The sequence below is a fragment of the Sarcophilus harrisii genome, chromosome 6 (assembly GCF_902635505.1).
Source record: "Sarcophilus harrisii chromosome 6, mSarHar1.11, whole genome shotgun sequence".
NCBI classification, from domain to species: domain Eukaryota; kingdom Metazoa; phylum Chordata; class Mammalia; order Dasyuromorphia; family Dasyuridae; genus Sarcophilus; species Sarcophilus harrisii.
The window spans coordinates 34,887,294-34,909,322 of NC_045431.1; the positions used below are offsets into that span (position 1 = coordinate 34,887,294).

At 36.0% G+C, this 22,029-nt stretch overlaps 1 protein-coding gene across 1 annotated transcript in view; it reads right to left on the reverse strand.

Moving 5' to 3' along the window:
- Positions 1 to 22,029, reverse strand: part of CORIN (corin, serine peptidase) — a 181,228-nt gene that overhangs the window by 1,886 nt on the left and 157,313 nt on the right. Inside the window, exons 15-21 of the mRNA XM_031941961.1 lie at positions 21,154 to 21,264; positions 20,216 to 20,345; positions 10,235 to 10,351; positions 9,118 to 9,167; positions 8,780 to 8,954; positions 4,765 to 5,036; positions 3,308 to 3,441 (exon numbers count right to left, since the gene is read on the reverse strand). Of these exons, the coding sequence (XP_031797821.1) occupies positions 3,308 to 3,441; positions 4,765 to 5,036; positions 8,780 to 8,954; positions 9,118 to 9,167; positions 10,235 to 10,351; positions 20,216 to 20,345; positions 21,154 to 21,264 (989 nt within the window). The remainder of the gene's footprint in view (positions 1 to 3,307; positions 3,442 to 4,764; positions 5,037 to 8,779; positions 8,955 to 9,117; positions 9,168 to 10,234; positions 10,352 to 20,215; positions 20,346 to 21,153; positions 21,265 to 22,029) is intronic.

A 22,029-nucleotide genomic window follows, 5' to 3' on the forward strand; every position in this document is an offset into this window, starting at 1 on the left:
TAAAAAAACAGCCAATATTGTAGAGCCTACAGAAAGCCAGTCTCACCAATATACTTGTGGTATTATTGTGAACTGAGCCAACAATTCTGAAAAAGAACATAAGAAATGTAAAACAAACTTCATATAAATATGATAAATCATGTCTGTCTGGGTTGGTCTACAACAATTCTACTGTCTGAAAACGTGGAATAAATGATGGCTGATGATTTTAAGAACATTATTTAATACAATTGCTAATAAATGAAACCTACATATAATATTCACTGTACCACCCTGTCTCCTGGGAGGAAGATGCAACAGTGATTCTTCTGCCTGAAGTTTGCACAATGGACATAATTCTAATGGCACTGAAAAAAAAAGCTGCTTTGCCCTAACAAAATGATAAAGACACAGTCCATCGAAGAAAATTCTATGAGGCAAGTTTATTAGCCAAAGTTCTATAGTGACAGGAAAAAACTTAATTGTTTTTCCCACATAAAGGATCTTCTTTGTAAGAGAAAAACAAATAAAATATAAATAGTTTTAAAGTAATAAGCAATTTTGAAGTTGGTCATTTCTCATCTTTTATGTGCACTGAGAGAGAGAGATTATGTGAAATAACAATAAATAACCAGATCCAGCCTGTTTCAGAAACCTAGCCCAAGAAGAAATGTGAGCAAAACTAATGACACTGTCTTTTTGGTTCATTTTCCTCTCTCCTTTTTGGAATCTAGTTATAAATGGACCCCTTTAATGAGGATTAAAGGCTCTTGTTCAAAGGTGAGATTGGTAAAGCACAATCTGCACATCAAAGACTCCTTAGATCCACTCACTCCATTTGGGTAAGTTTATTAAGTAATAGTAGATATTATAGAATGGGAAGAAGCAAGTCAATGATTGATTTTCTTCTAACTTAATGATAATTAGACCATAATAGATAAATAGACTATAGGCATATCTAGATAATTAGATAATGCCAATTTTGCATCCAGGGATTTGTTTGACTAAAGAAAGGACCAAAAAGAGACTAAAGAACGAAGGAAAACTGACATCTCTACTAAAGTCAACACAGGAAGGGAAGGGAGGGAAATGGAAGGATGAGATAGAAGAGTGGAGGTCTCTTCACTTTAAAACATCCAGACACAGAATCATAGGCTTCAGAGCAATAAAGAATTTGAGATTTCATCTAGTCTAATGTCCCCATTTCATTAATTAGGGAAAAACAAAATAATAGAGGGGGAATATAATGAGAAAGAACTTGAGTTTTTTTTCTTAAAAGATTTCCTTGTTTTAGAAAGTTGAAGACTCAATAAGAGTCTAAAGTGGACATGGTAGCAAAAAAAAAAAAAAAAAGCTAATGTACTCTTAGGATATGATGAAAAGAACAATATCTAGAATCTAGGTGATGATAGCCACATTCTATACTACCCAGCAAGACTACACCTGGAGTACCAAGTTTAGTTCTAAGCACTATATTTTAGGAAGGACATTACCTCCCCTTAATAAGTTCTCTGGATGGTCAAATGGGATGTTTAAGGGGCTCCCAATCACCCAACATGAAAAAGGAATTGTACTTGTTCTTGATGGCAGGACCAGAAATATGGGGAAGTAATTTCATTGAGGCATTTTTAGGCTTGATACAAAGAAAAGTGAAGTAAAATGGAAACAGTGAGTTTCCTCCTCATTTTGTGTATTTTAGTACACAAATGTGTGCAAAATGGATGAAAATTGGATGGAGATCCTTATAGAAAAGGTTATCCCATCAACTAAATGCTATGTCTACCCCAGACACAAAAAGAAGAAAAATTTAATGATGATCTTCCAAGTAACAAGAAGCAGAGTCCAAATTCAAAAAGGGTCCTCTGATTTCTTCAGTGTAGTTTCATATTCAGCTTGGCAAAATTAGAAAAAAAATTTTAAAAGCCTATACTTATCCAGAACTATTTTTGTCACAATTTTTTTTACAAAGACCTGCCTCTACTAAGCAAAATTACTTCTTGAAAATTAACTAAGAGATATCTTCAGTGATCATTTGTGTTTTGTGAGTGCTGATGCCAGGAAAGGCAATTGTTCAAGGTTTCATAAAATTTCTTTCCCTGAAATCTAGAAGAGTGGAGGTCCAACTAAGTCAGAAAGCACGTTAGGAAGTGTCTGTGAAACCAGCAGGTTGGTACTTTGGGGGAAATTCTGGAAATTCTTAAGCCTTTGCTTTTCCCCATCACAGCAGTCTCCATTTGTGTACCACCTTGGCAATTTATACCTTTCCTAAAATGACTACCACACACCAGAAACAGAACTAATGTTCTGTTTCATGTACCAACTGAAAGAACATGCAAAAATGGTGGGTGCAGCGATGAATTTCTTTTTCATCTGGCAGATAAAACTCTTGTTCTTCCCTCTGCATATTATGTATATAAAATAAAATAAAGATATTTCTTCTACCTCTGAAAAGTTAAGAGGAAAAGCAGGAACTCTACATCAATTAGTTAACCAATAATCATTTATTACACATCCATTATGGTCAGGCACATAATAGAGATAGGAAATAGAAACTGCACCTTGATTTTATTGGGATAGGGAACTCACAAATGAGGAAACTCTCTCTCAGTGCTGGTTGGTTTTTCCTCTGCAACTTTATAATCCTTGAGTTGCCTGGAGCAACAAGAGGTTAGGTTCCTTGCCCTGGTTCGTCAGCAAGAATATGAGAGAAGCATAAGTCAAAGCCAGGAATTTCTCACTACTCCTTCATAATTTCTCTCCTTCCTAAGTGCTACAGATTCAAAGACAAAAATGAAATGGCGACCATGGACAGATCCACAATTCATGAAACTCACTGTGTCATGCATTGCAGGCCAAATGCATAAATGTGGATAAGAATATGTAGAAAATTCATATAATTTACAGCTGGAAAGTAACCAGCTACTCAAAGGGTTTTGAGGTAAAAGGGACCTTTGGGATCATAGAATTCAATCTCAACAGTTAACAGATGATGAATCTGAGACCCAGAGAGGTTAAGTGATTTTCCAAACATGATTATAGGTAATAAGTAGCAGATCAGCTCCCTCATTTAAAATATAACAAAATGAAGCCAAATCAAGTTAAATGATTTCCCCCAAAATCATGTGACAAGTCCAATATTAGCCTAAGTGGAAAGAAAGATAAAATTATAAACAATGACTAATCCTACATCCAAATAGCTTCAAAAATGTAAGTATAAAATAATATTAATGAATATATATATATATATATACACATATGTGTATATGTATAAGTTCTATCATTCCTTTTTCCTGTGTCTATAAATTAGGCAAATAAAGAAACTACTTACCATACAGGAGTCCACAGTGCCGGACTCATAACCCGCACATATCATTCTGGTAGTAATTGTTTTCATATCAAAGTAGGATTGACACTGTTCCAGGGAAATAATACGGACTTCTCCCTCTTGAAGTTTAAAAGGCACTAAAATTTTTTAAGAGGTAGTAAAATTATACATAAAATAAAGGCATGTTGAAATTTAAATTTTAAATTAAAATTAAATTTTAGATTAAATTAAGGTTAAATTTAAAACCTTAAATTATAATAGAAATAGAATAGAAAATAGAAAAATAGAAAAAAAGGTTTTTAGCCCTTACTAAAATATTTCAATTATATTTACATTTGTTTCTAGAATCATAGGAATTTTGGAGCTGGAAGGAACTTTAGAAATCATTTGTCTATCGTCTTTATTATACAGATAAAGAAAGAAACTCAAAAAGGTGAGGTGGCAAAGATGGTGCTAAATCAGGCCTTTTGTTTCCTGTTCTAGGGCTCTTTCCATCATACTTGTTTTGCTCGATCTAGAGTAACAGCACTTTGAATAGTAATCTCAGCTTTGAAGTACCAGTGAAATCATGGAAAGAGACTTTTTATAGTCATCTAATCTAACGCCATCATCAATACAGAATGAGAAAATGAAGACCCAAAGGTAGCTTTATTCAATCACACGTTCAGATAATTGGTCTTGTTTTTCCAGGTACTGGTATCTGCGTTTAGAATAAGGAATCAGGGATGACCGGGAAGCTTGGAAATTGTATCTCGTGGTATAGTGGAAACAATGCTCTTATACTAAGGAAGGAAAAAAGTCATGAAGAACGTTAGTAACTTTTGTCCTAGGAGACAAGACAGAGAAGGTGGTATTGTGTGTAGGTGAAAGCTTTCTTGAAATAATTACGGGTTACTCGAAAGCAAAAGGCATGAATCTCAACAGGTGAACAATTCCACAAAGTTTCTTTCATAGTTTCCTTTTCAGAGACAGATGATAAATTTTAGAGTTGCCAAGGCTCCTTATTAGGTTTAGTTGGGGGTGAAAATGTAAAATGCTTTAAGGGTTATAAAAGGAATGGTATGTTCGATGTTGTTTCATGTTTGATGCGAAAATTTAAACATCGTTAACTTGAATAATAGGGAAAGTTTACAGTCTCGCAAACGTTTTACATTGGAATGCATCATTTCTTTTGCTATATTCTTTTTTTTCTCTGAGGCAATTAGGGTTAAGTGACTTGCCCAGGGTCACACAGCCAGGAAGCGTTAAACGTCTGAGATCAGATTTGAATTCAGGTTCTTTGACTTCAGGGCTGGTGCTCTATCCACTGGCCACCTAGCTACCCGCTGCTGAATTCTTTTTTTTTTTTTTTTGAATGCATCATTTCTTTTTTAAAAAATCAAGCAAATGGATAGACATCCCAGTGATGTGACATCACAGCTACCGAGCATTTGCCAAAGGTATCTGAGATGCTGACTTACTTTTGTTGCCCATGTGTCCCCAGCCTGTGATATAGCAGTAGGTATCGGGTTCCACCACCTGCTGGGATCTGGGCAAGCAGACCGGACGGACATAACTGGTCTCATTGATATCTTCATTCAGCTCCACAATGCTGATGTCATAGTCAACCACTGCCCTGTTATATCGAGGATGTAAAATAATCGTCTTCACCAGCCGTGTCTGCATGAAGATCGATGGGTGATCCAGATTGTTTATACCAAGAACCACCTTCCACATAGCAGCATTTTCTCTCCTTAAACAGCATAGGAAGAGGTATGAACATTGGAAATTAGATTAAATACAGATGAAATTTTCAAACTGTAAATTTGGGGCAAGTTTGTGGGCTTTACTATAAGAAATTTCATTTAAATGCTTTAAGATTTATGAAATATTTTACCCACAGGTTTGTTGTTACAACAAACCTTTCTGGCTTTTTTTTTTTTTTTTTTTGCTGAGGCAATTGGGGTTAAGTGACTTGCCCAGGGTCACACAGCCAGGAAGTGTTAAGTGTCTGAGGCCGGTTTTGAACTCAGGTCCTCCTGACTTCAGGGCCAGCACTCTATCCACCGCACCATCTAGCTGCTCCCTATAGGAATTCTTAAAGCCAAATTATGTATCAGAAACCTGAAGCTTGGGAAGGTTAAATAGTTCATTTAGAGTCATAAAACTTGTAGGTATTAGAAGAGATTTGAATTCAAGTGTTTCTTAAATTCACATTCACTCCTCTTTCTACTAATCCATTAGTGCTCTTTACACTATGCCATAGTGCTCTTCAATTAATTAATTATTATTTATCTAATTTTCTTCAGTGGAAATTTGTAAAGGCCCATAAGTTCAGGAATGGTTAAAAAATATGACATATGAATATAATTGTGCTGTAATACATAAAGAAAAGGAAAATTTCAGAGAAACCTGGAAAGATTTGTACTGGTACTAAGTAAAGTAAGCAGAATCAGAACAATTTATATAGCGACTTTCTAAAGAAAAGCAGTTTTTTAAAACTAAAGAACTCTGATCAATGAAATGATCAACCACAATTCCAGAAGACCAAGAAGGAAGCAAGCCACCCAGCTCCTCACAGAGAGAGAATAGACTCAGGATAGAAGAAATCTATATTTTTTAGGATGGCCAGTGTTGGAATCTGTTTTACTTGATTATACAGATTTGTTAGAGGATTGTTTTTTTTTTTCCTTTAATTAGGGAAAAGAAAGGGAAATACATTTCTGTTGTAATGAATTGTTTTCCATTAGAAATCATTTATATGAAGGACTGAATGACTAATAATAAATTCTTCTAATATGCAGAAAGCAAAAAATCATTTCCAGAAGACAGCATCAACCACATCCCACCTTCCCATCTAAATGACTAGAAATTGATGTGTATCAAGCAAAATACTTATTTTAAAATAATAAATCATACCCACAAAATTGCTCAATGTAATTGAGTTGTGTTAAAAAAAAAAAAAGCATTTTACTTTGCACAACTGACTCCCACAAAAAGGAGAAAAGCTCTATTTCATTAAGAATCAGCAAAAGCAAGTAGTAACATTTCTCTTTTGGATGCCCAGAATCATTAAGAAGCTCTAATTAAAAGATAAAATCTGTACCCATTCTTTGTTCGAAATTTTCAACACAAAATAAATCTAATCCTGTTTATATGTAATCTCTTTAGATGTATTTAAAAAAAATGTGCTGCCCCCAATAAGACTTTTCACTTAAGATCAAATATCTCAAGTTCTTTTAGCCATTCCTCATATGACGTGAATTTTTTTTAGCCCTTTACAATTTACCACTTTACCACCATCCTCACTTTTTATTCCTTTACAATTTATTTTTAACCCTTTATTTTCAGTTTCCTTTCCTTCTTCCATCTCTCCTACACCTATTGTAAACATAAGAAAAAGAAAGTCCATGACACATAAGAATATTGAATATAGAGATGGAGATGATGTTTAAATTCTGCCTGCTTGTTCTCTTCTGGATAGTTTATGAATATAATTTATAAAATGTCAAATCGAGAACTAGATACAATGGCCTCAATGCAAGTCTAACCAGGACAGAGTAAACCAAGATAATAAACTTTCTTAATCTGGATATGAGACTTCTATAAAAGCATTAGCTTTTTTGGAAGTCGCATCTCATTTTGGGTTCAACTAGACTCTGTAGGCAATTGAAATTCCTAGGCCATTCCCATGAGATCTGCTAATCCATTTTGTACTTACACAGTTGATATTTTTTCAAGCTAAATGCAGGGCTTTATATTTCTAATTGTTAAATTTTGGGTTCTTGGTTTCATTTCAATGACTCAACCTGTCAAGATCTTTTTGACTTTCAAGTTATTCCCACATGGCAACATAGAAAGTTACGTTATCTGATATTTTGATTAGTATCCTTCCTATGTTTCCAAATCATAGACTTAAATAGCATAGTGGACTTGATACAGTAAAACATTTTTTTTTTCTTTTTAACTTCTTGATTTGGACTTTTAAAAATACCCACCTGCAGAAGAAAAAAAAAATCAACATTGTGTCTTTATTTAAATTTAATTACAGGAGACAGGTCAAAAAAGACTCTTCTGTCTTTTTAATTCTCACTCTGGCATACTGCCCAGTATGCACAGCTAAGCCTTGAGATGAATCTGACTAATTAAGACAGTGGAACTCTCTACAGCACTCTAGTAACATTTAGGATTTCAGAATGCTTACAGAGTTGCTGGAGTAGCCATAAAGAATGAGTATTTGTAACCCATATTTTACAGTGGTCAATCACATCAGGCAGTTTCTAAGAAATTTATGAGTGCTTTTTTTAAACTGTTTCCAAAGCCTTACAGATGGCCAGATAATCTTCTTGATTAAAAACCTTTCAATTCATACTACAAATCACATCTTTTGATATGATGTCCCTTTCCTTCTTTTTTTAAAAAGGTATTTTATTTTTCCAAATGCACACAAAAAATAGTTTTCAACATTCACCTTTGTAAAACCTTGTGTTCCAAGTTTTTCTCCCTCTGCCCCCTCTTCCCTCTCTTAAGTCATGTCCCTTTGCTTAAGCATAAAACATACTACTCTTCAGTTGTCACGCTTTGCTTAAATTTCACCCAGATCCTTCAACAAAATGTACATTTGGAAACCAAATGTGGACCAAGAATGAACAGCTGGATTATTTTTTTATTTTGATTATCTTTCTGAGAAATTTGTGACCATAATCTTATTAATTTTATCTTCTTCTTATTGAGAAGCTTAACAACAGAAATGGAAAATACTTCTAAAGTAGACTTTGATTCATTGCTCATTAGGAGTATCACCACATCTTTCTAAGCATTTGATATAAACTAGTATTAGATACGATTATTCATTATTATGATTATATTAATATATTATATAATAATATTAATATGTTATATTAATATTCATTATTAATGAATTATGTTTCTTCCATCATATTATATATATATATATATATATATATATATATATATATATAGCAGGCATTCGATGTTTCAATACTTCAAGGATCTGTGATTTTGTCAATAAAAATGATCTTTCTTGCGACAAGGATTGAAAATTTCCCCTACAATTTAATTGCTATGGGAAAAAACCAGTGTTGATCCATTCTAGTCTTCCCATCACACTGTGCTTGCAATTCTCTTCCCCAGATAAGATGCTAAAACTTGATCAAACATAAGTCTAAAAAGAGTTTAAATTGGGCTAATTCCATGACAAGAATTAATCCACTAAATATCATCTTTCATTTCAAAGATATTGACCTCAGTGCTAATATGCCAATAATTACAGCATAATTTACAGCATAAGAATATCATTACCAACAGATACTGATCACAAGAGAGAAAACCATCCATTCCTTTTCTATTTCCACAGACTGATAACATGCATCACATACACTGGTGTGACAAATACACACATAACACAACGTGGCTGCAAATGTATATAGGACAAAACAGGCTCACATGTAGCTAAGGAAAACACACACAACTTACCCCTCAAAGCAGTGAGCAACGGTCAGAACCCATTTTTTGGCAATCAGAACACAGCCACAAATGTGTCCACTTGGTTCACTCTGCAGGGAGCACTGCCACGGCCACCTTCCAGGGCGGCTCGTCCTGCCACCCAGAATCCTCTTGTACATACGAGCTGCAGGGCGACGGCCACAGTCTGCCAAAGAACATGGACCACAGAAGATTACCCATCTATTTGCAGACATCCAGATGTTGGGTTGCATACAGGTGCATCCTCAATTCAGATATTTCTCATTTTGTTCTGAGCAAATCAACAAGATTAAATTCACACCATTTGGCTGCATCACAACTTTTCTCACCTTGTTCAGAACACAAAAGAGAAATCCGACTTCTGCTTTGACAAGGGAGCCTGTGTTTGGAGAAATAAAACAGTACATATGTGAGCTCACACCTTTGCCAATCACCAAAAATGCTCTATTGATGAACGAGTAAATGGGTTTGAGTTTCTATTGAGTAATGTGTAGGGAAATGATAGATTTTAAAAACTCATTTATTAAGTGCTTACTATGTCCCAAGTCTATATAAAAGTGAGACAAGTCCCTGGTCCAAAGGAACTTACATTCCATTAGGGGAAGACAACATAAAGTTGTCACGGAATCATGGGTTATGGATTGTGAAAGCTGGAAGGGACCTCAGCGATCAGTTGAGGAAAGGAAAGGAAGGAAAAAAGGAAAAAAGAAAGAGAAAATTCACCCTGATTCAAAAGTTCTTTCATAAACTTTTTTCACTTTATAGATTGTGAAAGGTAGAAATCTCACCATCCTGCACGATCATATCAGCCCTGAACCTGAAACCTCCTCACTACTTTTGAATCCTGGGATTCTTCCCTCTCTCTGCTTCAGAGGATGAATTGTGAACAGTGGAGAACTCCTCCCAAATTCTCCACTGGGCTCCCAGAGCAGCCATGTCACCATTTCCTACCCAGCTTTGCTCCTCTGGACTTTTATCACATCCAACCATATCTTTCCCCACTGCTCACTTTCTGCTTCTCTCCCCCCTCCTCCTTTCAGCTTCTTTTTACAAACTGTCTTCCCCCTTTAGATTGTGAGGTCCTTGACAGTAGGGACTATCCTTTCTTTGCATTGCTAGCAATGAGCACAGCACCTGGAACACGTAGGCACTTAATATTAATATCGCATGACTGACATGATTTATTCTGAAATCCAAGACCAAAAACCTTTCCCTACATCCCAACAGTCTCTGTAAGAGCCTTAAAATGATCATTTAAGGAAATAAAATAATATCTTCAGGTCTGGAAAGTAAAAACAGAGTGATGCTGAAATTTAAGAGTCAGTATATAAGCTAAGAAAGTTCTTGATTAAGAGGCCATCCGGTCTCGTCAAGGATCATAGGCTGACTTGTACATTTGCAAACTCGATCTCCTTAACTTATGTGCCCCCTTTCCCCGTCACTCACCCCGCCACTAACAGTTCATGGAGAGTGCTTGTATTTTTGTGCTGCCAGTCTGAGCGCAAAGTCAACCACTTCCGATGATTTCTCTGTTCCCGTACAATTTCTGTCACTGATGGCTCTCTAAGGAAGGAAAAATACCATATAAATACTCGAGGTACAATTAATTTTTACTCGGCCAACATCCATTTATTACTAAAAAGAGGGATTCCTAACCCATTTTATCCCCACCCAAAGAGACCATTTAGTTACAAATCAATACTACAGGGAGATTTGGGTTTTTGGCATCAGCTCAGGATTGTTAGCAGTTTATCATTCTTACCAGGAAAAACTTAGAACTATGAGAGAATGGTGAGGAAGGGAAATTTCCCAAGTTCTCTGGAGGCCCCAAAGATTGAGATTTTCACAGCTGTTTTATACATTCTCTATTCTGACCAGCATTTGCCCTCTTTTAGTTTTTTGGGAAGTTTTTAAATTTAAAGTTTGAGCCTCTGAGGACCCAACCAATTTAGTGTAGGGAACAAATACCAAATCATATGTGCTTACTTTTTTATATACCTTGGGGTTTTATACACTTCTGGTTTCTTACCCATTATGGTCGCAACATCCTAAAACTAATATAACCCTAATACAAATCAATACTCAAATATATTTATACATATATTTGTATGATATATTTGTTACGTATTATAAATGTTTATATAATTATAAATCAAAAGCACTGTAAGTCAAAAGCAGTATAAGCAGTGACTATCAAGAGTTGCCTTTATTTCAAATAGTTTCAGAAAAAAAACTTATTTTTTCAAAAAGAGTTTTTTTCAAGATATCATAACACCTTACAATTCTAAAAGTTATAAAATACTATTTGTAAGTAGAGTCAAAGTTCAGTTAAAGTTAGGTTAGAATGTTTTTTTTTATTCTGACTTGTATTGTTAATTGTTCTCTTGGGGCAGTTAGCTGGCATGATGAATAGAACTCTGGGTCTAGAATCAGGAAGTCTTGATCCTTTCTAGCTGTGTGACCTTGGATAAGCCAGTTACCTTCTATTTGCCTCAGTTTTTCACTCTGTAAAATGGGGGTGATAATAGTAGCTCATATTTTCTAGGGTTGTTATAAGGCTCAAATGAGATAATGCTTGTAAAAGACAGCACATGTCTATCATATAGTAGGTGCTACATACATATTAGCTATTATGATTATCATCATCATTGATTTTATTTTCTTATTCTCTTTTCCTCTTCCTTTCTACAACACTTGTACCAGTGTGGGATGCATTTGCATGTGTGTACATGCACACACATTATGCTTCTTCCCTATTATCACAACACTAATATTTATCAGAGCCACAATTTAAAATCAGGTTTCATTTGACTTCAAGTCCAGTGATCTTTCCACTGAATTACACTGAATCCAGAGGGGGGAAAAAAGGCAAAGGTGGATGGAGGAAAGGAATCTCAAACAGGCTTACAGGAGCATTCTACCACATGCTTATGTATATTGATTGAGCGATAAATCACAAAATCAGTATTTTTAAGAGGAACCTCAGATGCCATCGAGTCTAAACCTTAAATGAAAGGAATCCCGATGACAACATACCCGATAAGTGGTTGCCCATCGTCCGCTTAGAGATCTCCAGAGTGGACACCTACCATAGGAGCCCAGTGCACTTTGGGAAAACTCTTAATCATTAGGAAGGATTTGTTTCTGACATCAAGTTCTAAATCAGTCTCTTCACAACTTCAACCATTGCTGCTCCTGCTTGTAAAACAGCAGAGTGCCCTCTGGGGCCAGAACAAACATAAACGTTCCTTGACATGGCAGCCCTTAAAATATTTGAACACAATTATTATGGCATCCCTATCCTGCCAAGTCGAGGATCTGTCTTTTCTCTGGGGAGGATCCCCATACCACCCACACATTGCAACATCCTTAGAATTTAGCTGACAATTGTTGGAAGTGCAGATTAGATGATTTTCCCATGACCCACTACTAATAATGATGAGAAACGGCATTTGCACCTTGGTCTTCCTGACCCCCGAATTTTAACCATTCTATCTGCCTGAAGAACTGTGGAGGGGGAGATGTGGCTGTGCCCTCTGTCAGCCCAGATTATCAGCATTGATTCTCCTTATCTGGCAATTGAGAAAGGTTTCTCCTTCCATGCAGATCCCTCCCAAAGTAACAGGTTTTGTTGATGAAAGGAGCCTTTCTAACAGAGTTGTAACTTTTCATATGTCTAGAACGAATGATGACTCTGAAGGAGAAAGTAAGACTGAGAACTTTGTTCAGCTTTACCCCACATAAATCCACTTCCCCTCAAATCAAGACATCACCCATGATGTCAATGGTCTTCCAGAACGTAGAATGAACAACAGGGAGCTGAGATCTCCTGCTAGAACAAATGCTCAGGAGCTGAATTGTGTTTGTTCAAATAGTATCCAGCAAAGTCAAACTTCTTAAGCCATAGGTCACAACCTCCTGTGAGGTCTCATAAGTGAATTTGGGGAGTCACAAAATGATGATGAATTATCAGTACTGCTTGACTTGTTTACCTGTTTTATATACCTATCTACCAGGAGTCATGTAAAAATTTCTTAGGTGAAAAGGGGTGAGTGGAAAAAGTTTAAGAAACTCTGTGATAAAAAATTCATAAACTTCCTACTTCAAAATAAAGATATTTTCCTTCAGTGAGGGGATGAAATCATCCTCTCACTTGTCACCTTGGAAGAATAGAGACAAGAGAGTGGGTGGCACAAATAGTTTCAGCTCCATGGATTTTTTTTTTAATTTTGCGAGGCAATTGGGGTTAAGTGATTTGCCCAGGGTCACATAGCTAGGAAGTGTTAAGTGTCTGAGGCCAGATTTGAACTCAGGTCCCCCTGACTTAAGAGCCAATACTCTATCCACTGTACCACCTAGCTCCCTCCCCCCATAAATCTTTTATGCTCTTATTGCCACTTTTTAGAATTTTATGCCACATATCCCATGCATCTGAAATTCCTAGATTTAGGTACAAGAAACCAAAGCAATATGAGGAAAACCCTTCTTTAATCAAATAGTCCTCTAAGAATATTGCTGAACATTGTCTATTAGAGTTCTGCATGTATACACAATTACAATTAACTTGGCCAAGAAATCCAATGAGCACATATGAGTTCCTATTGATGTTTGATTAGGAAATCACTTTAAATAATTCCTTAATATTCTACAGATCTTCTCCACTTCTTTACCACTTATTTCTTCTTTCACTTCTTTTCACTTATTATTCTTTACCACCATTTAAAAGTGAAAAAAAAAATCTTTGCATATGAGTAAGCAGAGAGGATAGGAGGGGTGGGAGGAGTAGGGAAAGCTGCCTCTTAGTTATAACCAGTGATGGCAATAAAGCCTGAACTTCTATAACACATCAAGCAGAATCTGAAAAACACATAACCCAGGGAAAATACCATTATGGAGAATAGTTTCCAGAAAAGAGCAAAATACTAACACGTTTACTTGGGTATAATAATAAATCTTTCAGCTTTAGAAATGGTCCATCAATCCATTTGATTATATTTCTTCCATCATAGCACATCTGAGTATCTGGATGGTTTTAGCCTTCCTTAACAATACTATTCTGCCCCTCAAATCAATCTTGAAAGTCACAGATAATTATTTCTTTATTTTAAAAGAAAGGGAAAATTCCACAAATTTACTTTAAATATCCTCTCTTCAATATATTTTAATAGGCATAACCTAAGATATCTTGGGAAGATGGGAACGGAGGGGACTCCTAAAAAATCCCTGTGCTATGATGAAAAGATTTAATTTTTGTTCATCTGTGCTCATGCATTAATGTATTTTGCAAAAGCTACAAGCAGAGTTCATCAAAATTTTGGAGTTAGAAAGAATTAGAGATTATTTAGAAAATATCAGCTTAAAATGCAAGCTTGTTGAGAAAATGGAATTTTTCCCCCTTCCTGTCTTTTCATCCCCAGTGAGGAGGAACAATGGCAGAGTCAGCGCTTAATAATTATCTAGTCTGATTCACCAGTTTCACAGAGGAAGAATAAGTGACTTGCCCAATGTCCCATAGAACATTTCTAGTAAAATTGTGGTTCTAGGATCAGAACCATGTCTCATGACACATGATCTAGGCTCTTCTTCTCTACTATATGTTGCATTTAGTGGTAGCTCATCAACGGTCTATTCAGGAAAGCCAATTTCACATTCTTGTACACAAGCCACAATTTTTAGGACCAGAATGTTGATGTTGGAAGAAAAGAAAAAAAACCTTTAAAAATCTAAACTAATATTCTCATTTTACTGAGACAGAAAGAAACTGTTGATCACCCAATCTTTGTTACATAATCTGGATTCCCCCAGCTGCCCCAAGTCTTTGGGGATATTTTGTATATTAGTGGATAGCTGGGTAGTATAATGGATATAGTTCTTTTCTTGGAACAAGGAAGACCTGAGCTCAAATCTCCACTACCTCCTTCTTCCAGCTAGGTGATCTTGGGCAAGTCACAAAGTAGAATCTAGTAAAAGGCACGACTAGCAAGCACATTGACCAGCATCCCAGCATCTCTCAAGGTTGAATGGGAACAAAGTGAAATAGCTTAATCCCTTAAGGAAACATTTCAGGATCCAGTCTCACTTCAGCTCCCAAGGCATCTCATAAATAAGGTCCAGGGCTGTGACTTATTTGTGTTAGCCCTGATCACCAAAGAAGTGGAAATGAGTCCACACCCCACAAAGTCAGACTTCTTTAGATCTTGCCGGCAGAAAAAGTCATGCTAGAGGCAACAGTTGGAGTCTACACGAGAGACATTAGCCTTGTTTTAGGAGGGCAAGTCTTGCTAATGGTGTAATGTGTCAGGGCAAAATAAACCCGAGGATTCGACTCTGGGTCCTAAGTCGGCAAATCCAAGCTGTTCCATTTGGTAAATAAGACAAATCACTTCAAATTATACCATTCTTGGAAGGTCACATTTTTATATCACAGCTTGAAACTTTCCCACTATTATTTCCCAGTATTATCTAGTCCTGTCAAATTATTATCCTTATTTGGGAGCCATTAACTAAAAGAGAAATAGAGAATAGACCTGCTGTTTCGATGTATTGGGAACTCCCAGGTGAGGAAAATCCATCAGCCTACTCAGTTGAGCATCTTTTCTTCAACCTAAAGTCAGTGAATTGCCTAGAACACTAAGTAGTCAAATGACTGGCTCTTAGTGGCTTTCTGGTGTTTAAAAAAAGTGGTTAACTTGAATTTAGAATCTATAGAATGGGAAGGAAATTAAAACAAGAATCGGGGAGGCAATGCTAAGGAAGAGTCTCAGCTGTCATCTTAAGTAGAATAACTTCAAGAAATAGGAATATTTCAAAATAAAGTGTTAAATGAATTTTCTAATTAACTAAACAGGCAGAAAGCTTTTATTTCAACTTTTGTTGAATTTTTTTTAAAGTACAAGTCCATATTCTGTCTTTAAGAATATAATTGATTCTCTGAGAATTGAAGCAATAAGGAGCTCTGGAAATGGAATTCTGGTCCCAGCTCTGCCATTTACTAGGAATGTGTCTTTGCCCAAATGACTTAACATCTCTGAACCACAGATTGCTTTGCCTTCCTTACAAAGTTCTTGTAAATATTAAAGGAGAAGCCTTCCCTTTGCTCGAGCCAGCTTAATGTGATCTCCGCTTGTCAAATTTTCCTGGACCATTGCCCGCGTCTCCTTCTCATCCAATTATTTAAGTGTCCCTCGATTGATGAAGTTTACTTCCAGGCAAGGACTCTATGTCTTTTTTCATCTTTACAACCCGCCAGTGCCCAGTGAAGTGCCTTGCATGTGGTAGGAGTTTAATTAACAATGTTTGGATTGAATTAAACAAATTCTTTTATAACTGCAAAATACAATTTACAGAAACCCAGTGGCCAAAGAGTGATAATTAGTGATAATTCATAATAGAGGGATAGCACCAGGGGTGTCACAGTACTTTATCCTTAGCTTATTCAAAATTGTTATTAATAATGTGTGTATGAGCACCAAAGCATGCTGGCCAAATCTACAGGTCAGACAAAGCTGGAAGGTATCGTCAATAGAGAGGATCTCAAAAATTCTTAGTGCAGTTTCAAGATATTAAAATTGTAAGTTTGTTTTGGGAGATGCTTTGCATATTAGTTGACAATTGTCTAGTGCAATGAATATAGCGCTCTTCTATAGAAGAGCAAGGCAGACCTGAGTTCAAATCTCCACTATCTCCCCCACCAATTGTGTGATCTTGGGTAAGTCATAAAGCATTTTACAAATTTGAAAGTGTTATAGAAATTTTATCTATTATTGACAGAATTTGCATGCAGAAAGATTTCAATAGGCTGGAACAGAAAGATGAATATAAGATGAAATTTGATAGAGATCAATGTAAAATTCTAAAACTAATATAAAAACTATACAACGGCTGTTTCCAATTTTGATGAAACCCCTTTATTTTTTGTTTGTTTCTTATAATATACTGCCTTTACCCTACAAGTAGGATGCCTGAGGTAGAAAACTAAGGTAAATCAGATTATTTGAAGTTCTATTATCCAATGTTTTGCTTTCAGTCAAAGCTAAGATCTGGGAGGACATTCAGTAGTCATCAAGTCTAGGACTTCTTGAACTTTTCTCACTCATGATCTTTTTTTCCTGAGAAATTTTTGTGTCTCCAGGTATATAGTATATAAAATAAGCATGCAAATCAAACATTTGCTAACCATAAATCATAATTTTGCAGCTCCCACATTTAGTTACGAGACCATATAGGGTCACAAGCCATAGTTTAAGATGCTTTGCGCTAGTTCAACATCCTTCATTTCACAAATGAGAAAAACGAAATCTGGGGAAGTTAACTGATTTGCCCAAAATGAAACAGGAAGTTTTAGAGGACAGTGTTTTTTATTTTTCCATCTCCCTTACCCCTAAATCCAATCAGTTGCCAAGTCTTGTCAATCCCGTCTCTGCAATTTCTCACTATCCATATGCTTCTTTCTATCCATTCTGTGGCCATCACCCAAGCTCTGGCCCTTATTACTAAGTCTCCGTTGTGGACTTCCAGCTCCTATTGTCTTCCCTCTCCACATCATCCTCTAAACAGCTGCTAAAAGAGTCTTCCTAAAGCAAAACTATGCCAAAATCTTTCACAAAACGCCCCGGTGACTACCTATCGCCTTTAGGATAAAATACAAATTCTTCAAATGATCATGTAAAGCCCTTCAAAACATGGCTACAGTCAACATTTCCATACTTATTTCCCATCCTTCCCCTTCACACATATTTCAGTCAAGCAGCCTTTCTTGCATGCTTGGGATATACTCACTCCCTCTTTCCCTTCATGTGTATTTTGGAAAAATTTAACAAGTCCTGCATAGAGATTTTTCCCACTTGTGACCCTTCTTCGCTTGAGAAATTTTTATATGATCCCAGGTACAACGATATATAAAACAGGTATACAAATCAAACATTTGTTGGTAATAAATCATAACTTTATGATTCCCACATTCAGTTAAATGACCCCATATGAGATGGCGACCCACACTTTAAGCTTAGCTCCAGAAGAAGCCTTTCCCAGGCTCCCTAATTGAAAGTGCTTTTTTTCCCCCACCTCAGATTATCTTGTATTACGAATGTTGATTGATTATTTAACTTTTATGTCCCCCAGGAGAATTAAATTCTTTAATGATTCAGATTAATTTTTAGTTTGTGTTTGTATTTCTAGCACCCAGCACATACTACACCTTACTCATGATAATCACTTAATAAATGCTCATTGAATTAAATTAATCTCAATGGATTTGTGGTTTATCAGTGTGATAAATCAATGATGTATAAGTACCCTAAGCCACTGTATATCACAAACTAACTCATAAATGCCTTCTTTTTCCTTTTTTTTTTAAATTATAATCAGTTTTGTAATGGGTTTTGTTTTTATCTTACATCCATCTACAAATCTCATTTTATGAAAAGTCTCTTGTAATAAAATAAAACAGAAAAGTAAATCTAGTAATTTTTGTTGTTCAGTCATTTCAGGCATGTCTTACTCTTCACGACCCCATTGAGGGGTTTTCTTGCCAAAGACACTGGAGTTGTTTACCCTTTCTTCTTCAGCTCATTTTACAAATAAAGAAACTGAGGCAAACAGGGTGAAGTGACATATCCAGGCACAGCTAGTAAGTGCCTGAAGCCAAATCTGAATTCAAGAAGATGAGATTTCCTGACTTCAGACCCAACACCTAAAATCTAATAATACAATGTCCTCAACTGAAAGTTTATGTAACATTTTATATCTATAGCATGTACACATGCATCTTTCTTCCAAAAAAATTTAACATACATCTATTTTCTTTCCCTCCCACCAATGAACTTGTAATGGCTTAAGTGAGTAAACAAGGAAATGTGCATAAGTGTCCATCAGTTTTTCCTTAATCTCCTCATCTTCTATGCATGTAATTATCATCTCTGTGCAGATCAGTACCAAATCTAAATATTTGTTCCTTAATTATTTGTGTGACCTTGATGAGTTATTTAATTTCCATGAATTAGATAACTTCTCAATTTCCCCATCTGTGAAAGGGAGACTGAACTTAATGGTCTCTGAGGTTCCTTTTGGGTGTACATTGATGATTCTATGACCCTGAATTCTAGTCCTACAACACTAACTGCCTGCTGGACAATTTCACCTGAGTGTCCCATCAGCATCTCAAACTCATTATATTTAAAGTAGAACAGAATATTCTATTTAAAACAGAACCCCACCCACTTACCCATTTTCCAAACTTCTCTAAATATCCAGAGTCCCACCATTCTCCTAATCATCCTATTTAACATTCAGCCCTTCTTGATTCCTCCCTCTCCCTAAATCCTCATAGCTTAATGTTTGTTAAGATTCAGCATTTCTCCATTCCCTCTGATTATAACTATAATTATACCTAATTCCTTCTTTTTCTTTTCTTTTTGACAAGGCAATCGGAATTAAGTGACTTGCCTGGAGTCACACAGTAAGTGACAAGTTCGGAGGCCAGATTTGAAGTCAGGTCTCCCTGACCGCCATTTAGCTGCCCCCTATTAATTTTTGCCTAAACTATGACAGAAACTTTTAGTTTCCTCTCCTGCAGTCCATCTGCCATAGAGCTGTCAAAATAATCTTCATGCAAATTTCACCATGACACTCCCCTGCTCAGAAGTCTTCCATAGCTCCCTATTACAAATTCTATAGCTGGATGGCTCACTAGAGCCGCCTAGAGTCAGGAAAACCTGAGTTCAAATTTGGCTCCAGCACTTACAAGCTGTATTGCCCTGGGACACATAAGTCTCTTAACCTATTCCTATTTACCTCCATTTTCCCATCTATAAAAGGGGCATAATAATAGTCCCTACTTCCCAGAGTTATTATGAGAATGAAATGAAATATTTGTAGAGGATTTAGCACAGTTCCTGGCACATAGTAGGTACGATATAAATATCAGTATTGTAATCATGGTGATGATATCATATTTATCTGTGTACATGTTGTTTTTCCCATCCCAAAATAGAATTTAAATTCTTTGAAGGCAGTGACTGTCTCCTTCCTTTACATGTAGAAAGTGTTTAATAAGCATCTAGTTAATTAAACATCTTCAAAAAGATATTTTTAGCAACATCATCGAGAGATCACCAGTTTTCTCCATCGAGATCATAGAAAAAACAAGTTCCAAAGCCTTCTAAATGTTGGGAACCTTTTATCTCATGAGTGCTTCAAAATACAATGATTGCTCTTGCTTTTAGAGTCTCTCTCACAGTCTGGTTGCAGCTCTCTTCAGAACAGAGTCTGTAATTAAAGGCACTATTCTCACCCCAACATTTCCCTCTATCTTTGAAAAGCTTTTCTGTGTAAGAGTTCTAAAAACCTTTGTTTATAAGAAGAAGATACCACTAATGCACTCAACTACAGGCTGAGAGATTCGGCAGTGCTACAAACTACTGACCTTACCCTAAACCCATCTGCTTGCAGGCCAGTTGACTCAAGGTCTCTTGCCAGTTATCAGCACAGACTTGGTGGTCGGTGGCAGACCGATGAACGGTCAGGAACGTGGAGGAGTTCGTGTTCTTAGATAATGTCACTAAGAAGAGAAAAAGAAATATTTTGACAAAATATATTTCTTCTCTTGTGACCAAACTATAATATAGTTTGGATAGTCATTGTTATTCTTACAATTTAAAGACCTAAAGCATTTAGATCAAAATCTTTTTATTAAAATATTATAAATGTGAAAGTGGGCAGCTGGGTAGCACAGTGGGGAGAATGCAGACTTGAAGCCGTCAAGACCCATCTTTCTTAGCTGTGTGACACCGGGCAAGTCACTTAACCCCAATTGCCTCACAAAAGAAAAAAAAAGTCAAAAGAAATTGTTTAAAAAAAAAAAAAAAGACATCTTCTTGAATTCAGATCTGACCTCAGACATTTACTAACTGTGTGACCCTTGTTTCTTCATCTGTAAAATGAAGTGGAAAAGGAAATGGCAAATCCCTCTAGTATCTTTGACAAGAAAACCCCAAAAAGGGTCACAAAGAATTAGACATGACTGAAATACAACAAAAAAAGTGGAATTCCAAATACAGAATTTATTTAATCTGAATTCAAATCCAACCTCAGACACCGAATACTTCCTAGCTGTGTGACCCTGAGCAAGTCACTTAATCCCAATTGCCTCAGCAAAAAATAAAACAAAACAAAATTATTTAATCAAAAAATCCCTCCATCTGGAAATAAGAGAGGTAAGTCACTCAAAAATTCCCTCAATTTTAAAAATAAGGATTTATTGTTGCTGTCATTGTTTTTAACAGTGGCAAGGTGAAATAGAAATCTTTGAGCTTTCATAGTCAGAGGCCATTTCATTTATGGTAGGGGGCAGAGAGGACCAGACTTACCACAGTCCCATTCATCTGAGCTGTCTGAACAATGTACTCCGCCATCACACCACAGATCACGAGACACACAATCATGATTGGCGCACTCTATTTCATCTTCTTGGCAAAATGCTGGTATCAAAAACAAGTGGAAAAAATTATTTAGAAATAAGAGTGATTATTCCATAAAATGTGCATATTGTTTTGAAAACGTTATTGTGATGGCTACCAGGATTTTGTATAGTAAAACACCCTCAAACTATTACTTATGGACATTTCTGTTTGTAAACAGCATAAAAACTAAAATCACCATTTTTATTCATCCCAATAATATGAAAGAATATATAACCGTACTGACTGCTGCTAAGCAAAAGAAGAATAGGAAGAATAGTCTTTTACAGAAATGGTGAGATCTGAGGTTAGCTTCTTCACCTGGAACTATTTTCCTTTTCCCAGGTTCCTCAGGATCTCAAAAATCTACCCTTAATGACTCATTTCTTTGCCTGAATTTTTGTCATCTTCTAATAATTCTACTTTGAAATGGATACCTTAGTATAAATGAATTTGCTTTACTTTTTTTACTTGTAGGGAGAACCCAAGAAACTAGAGGGCACTGGATTTCTGAGAAAGAGAAGGATGAGGGCCTCCCTAAAAAGGAGAGATTTGTGGTTGGAAGACATAGAATCAGACTGAATTCTGACCCTGTGAGACTCACTTCCCTCATTGAATCGCTGAGAAGAATTAAGTCTATCACAGTTGATCAATCACATAAAATTGCTGTAATTGTACACAATGTTCTCGTTCTGCTCACTTCACTCAGCAATGGTTCATGTAAATATTTTCATGCCTTTCTGAAATAATATTCCTTACCATAATTCATTCAGCCATTCCCCAACT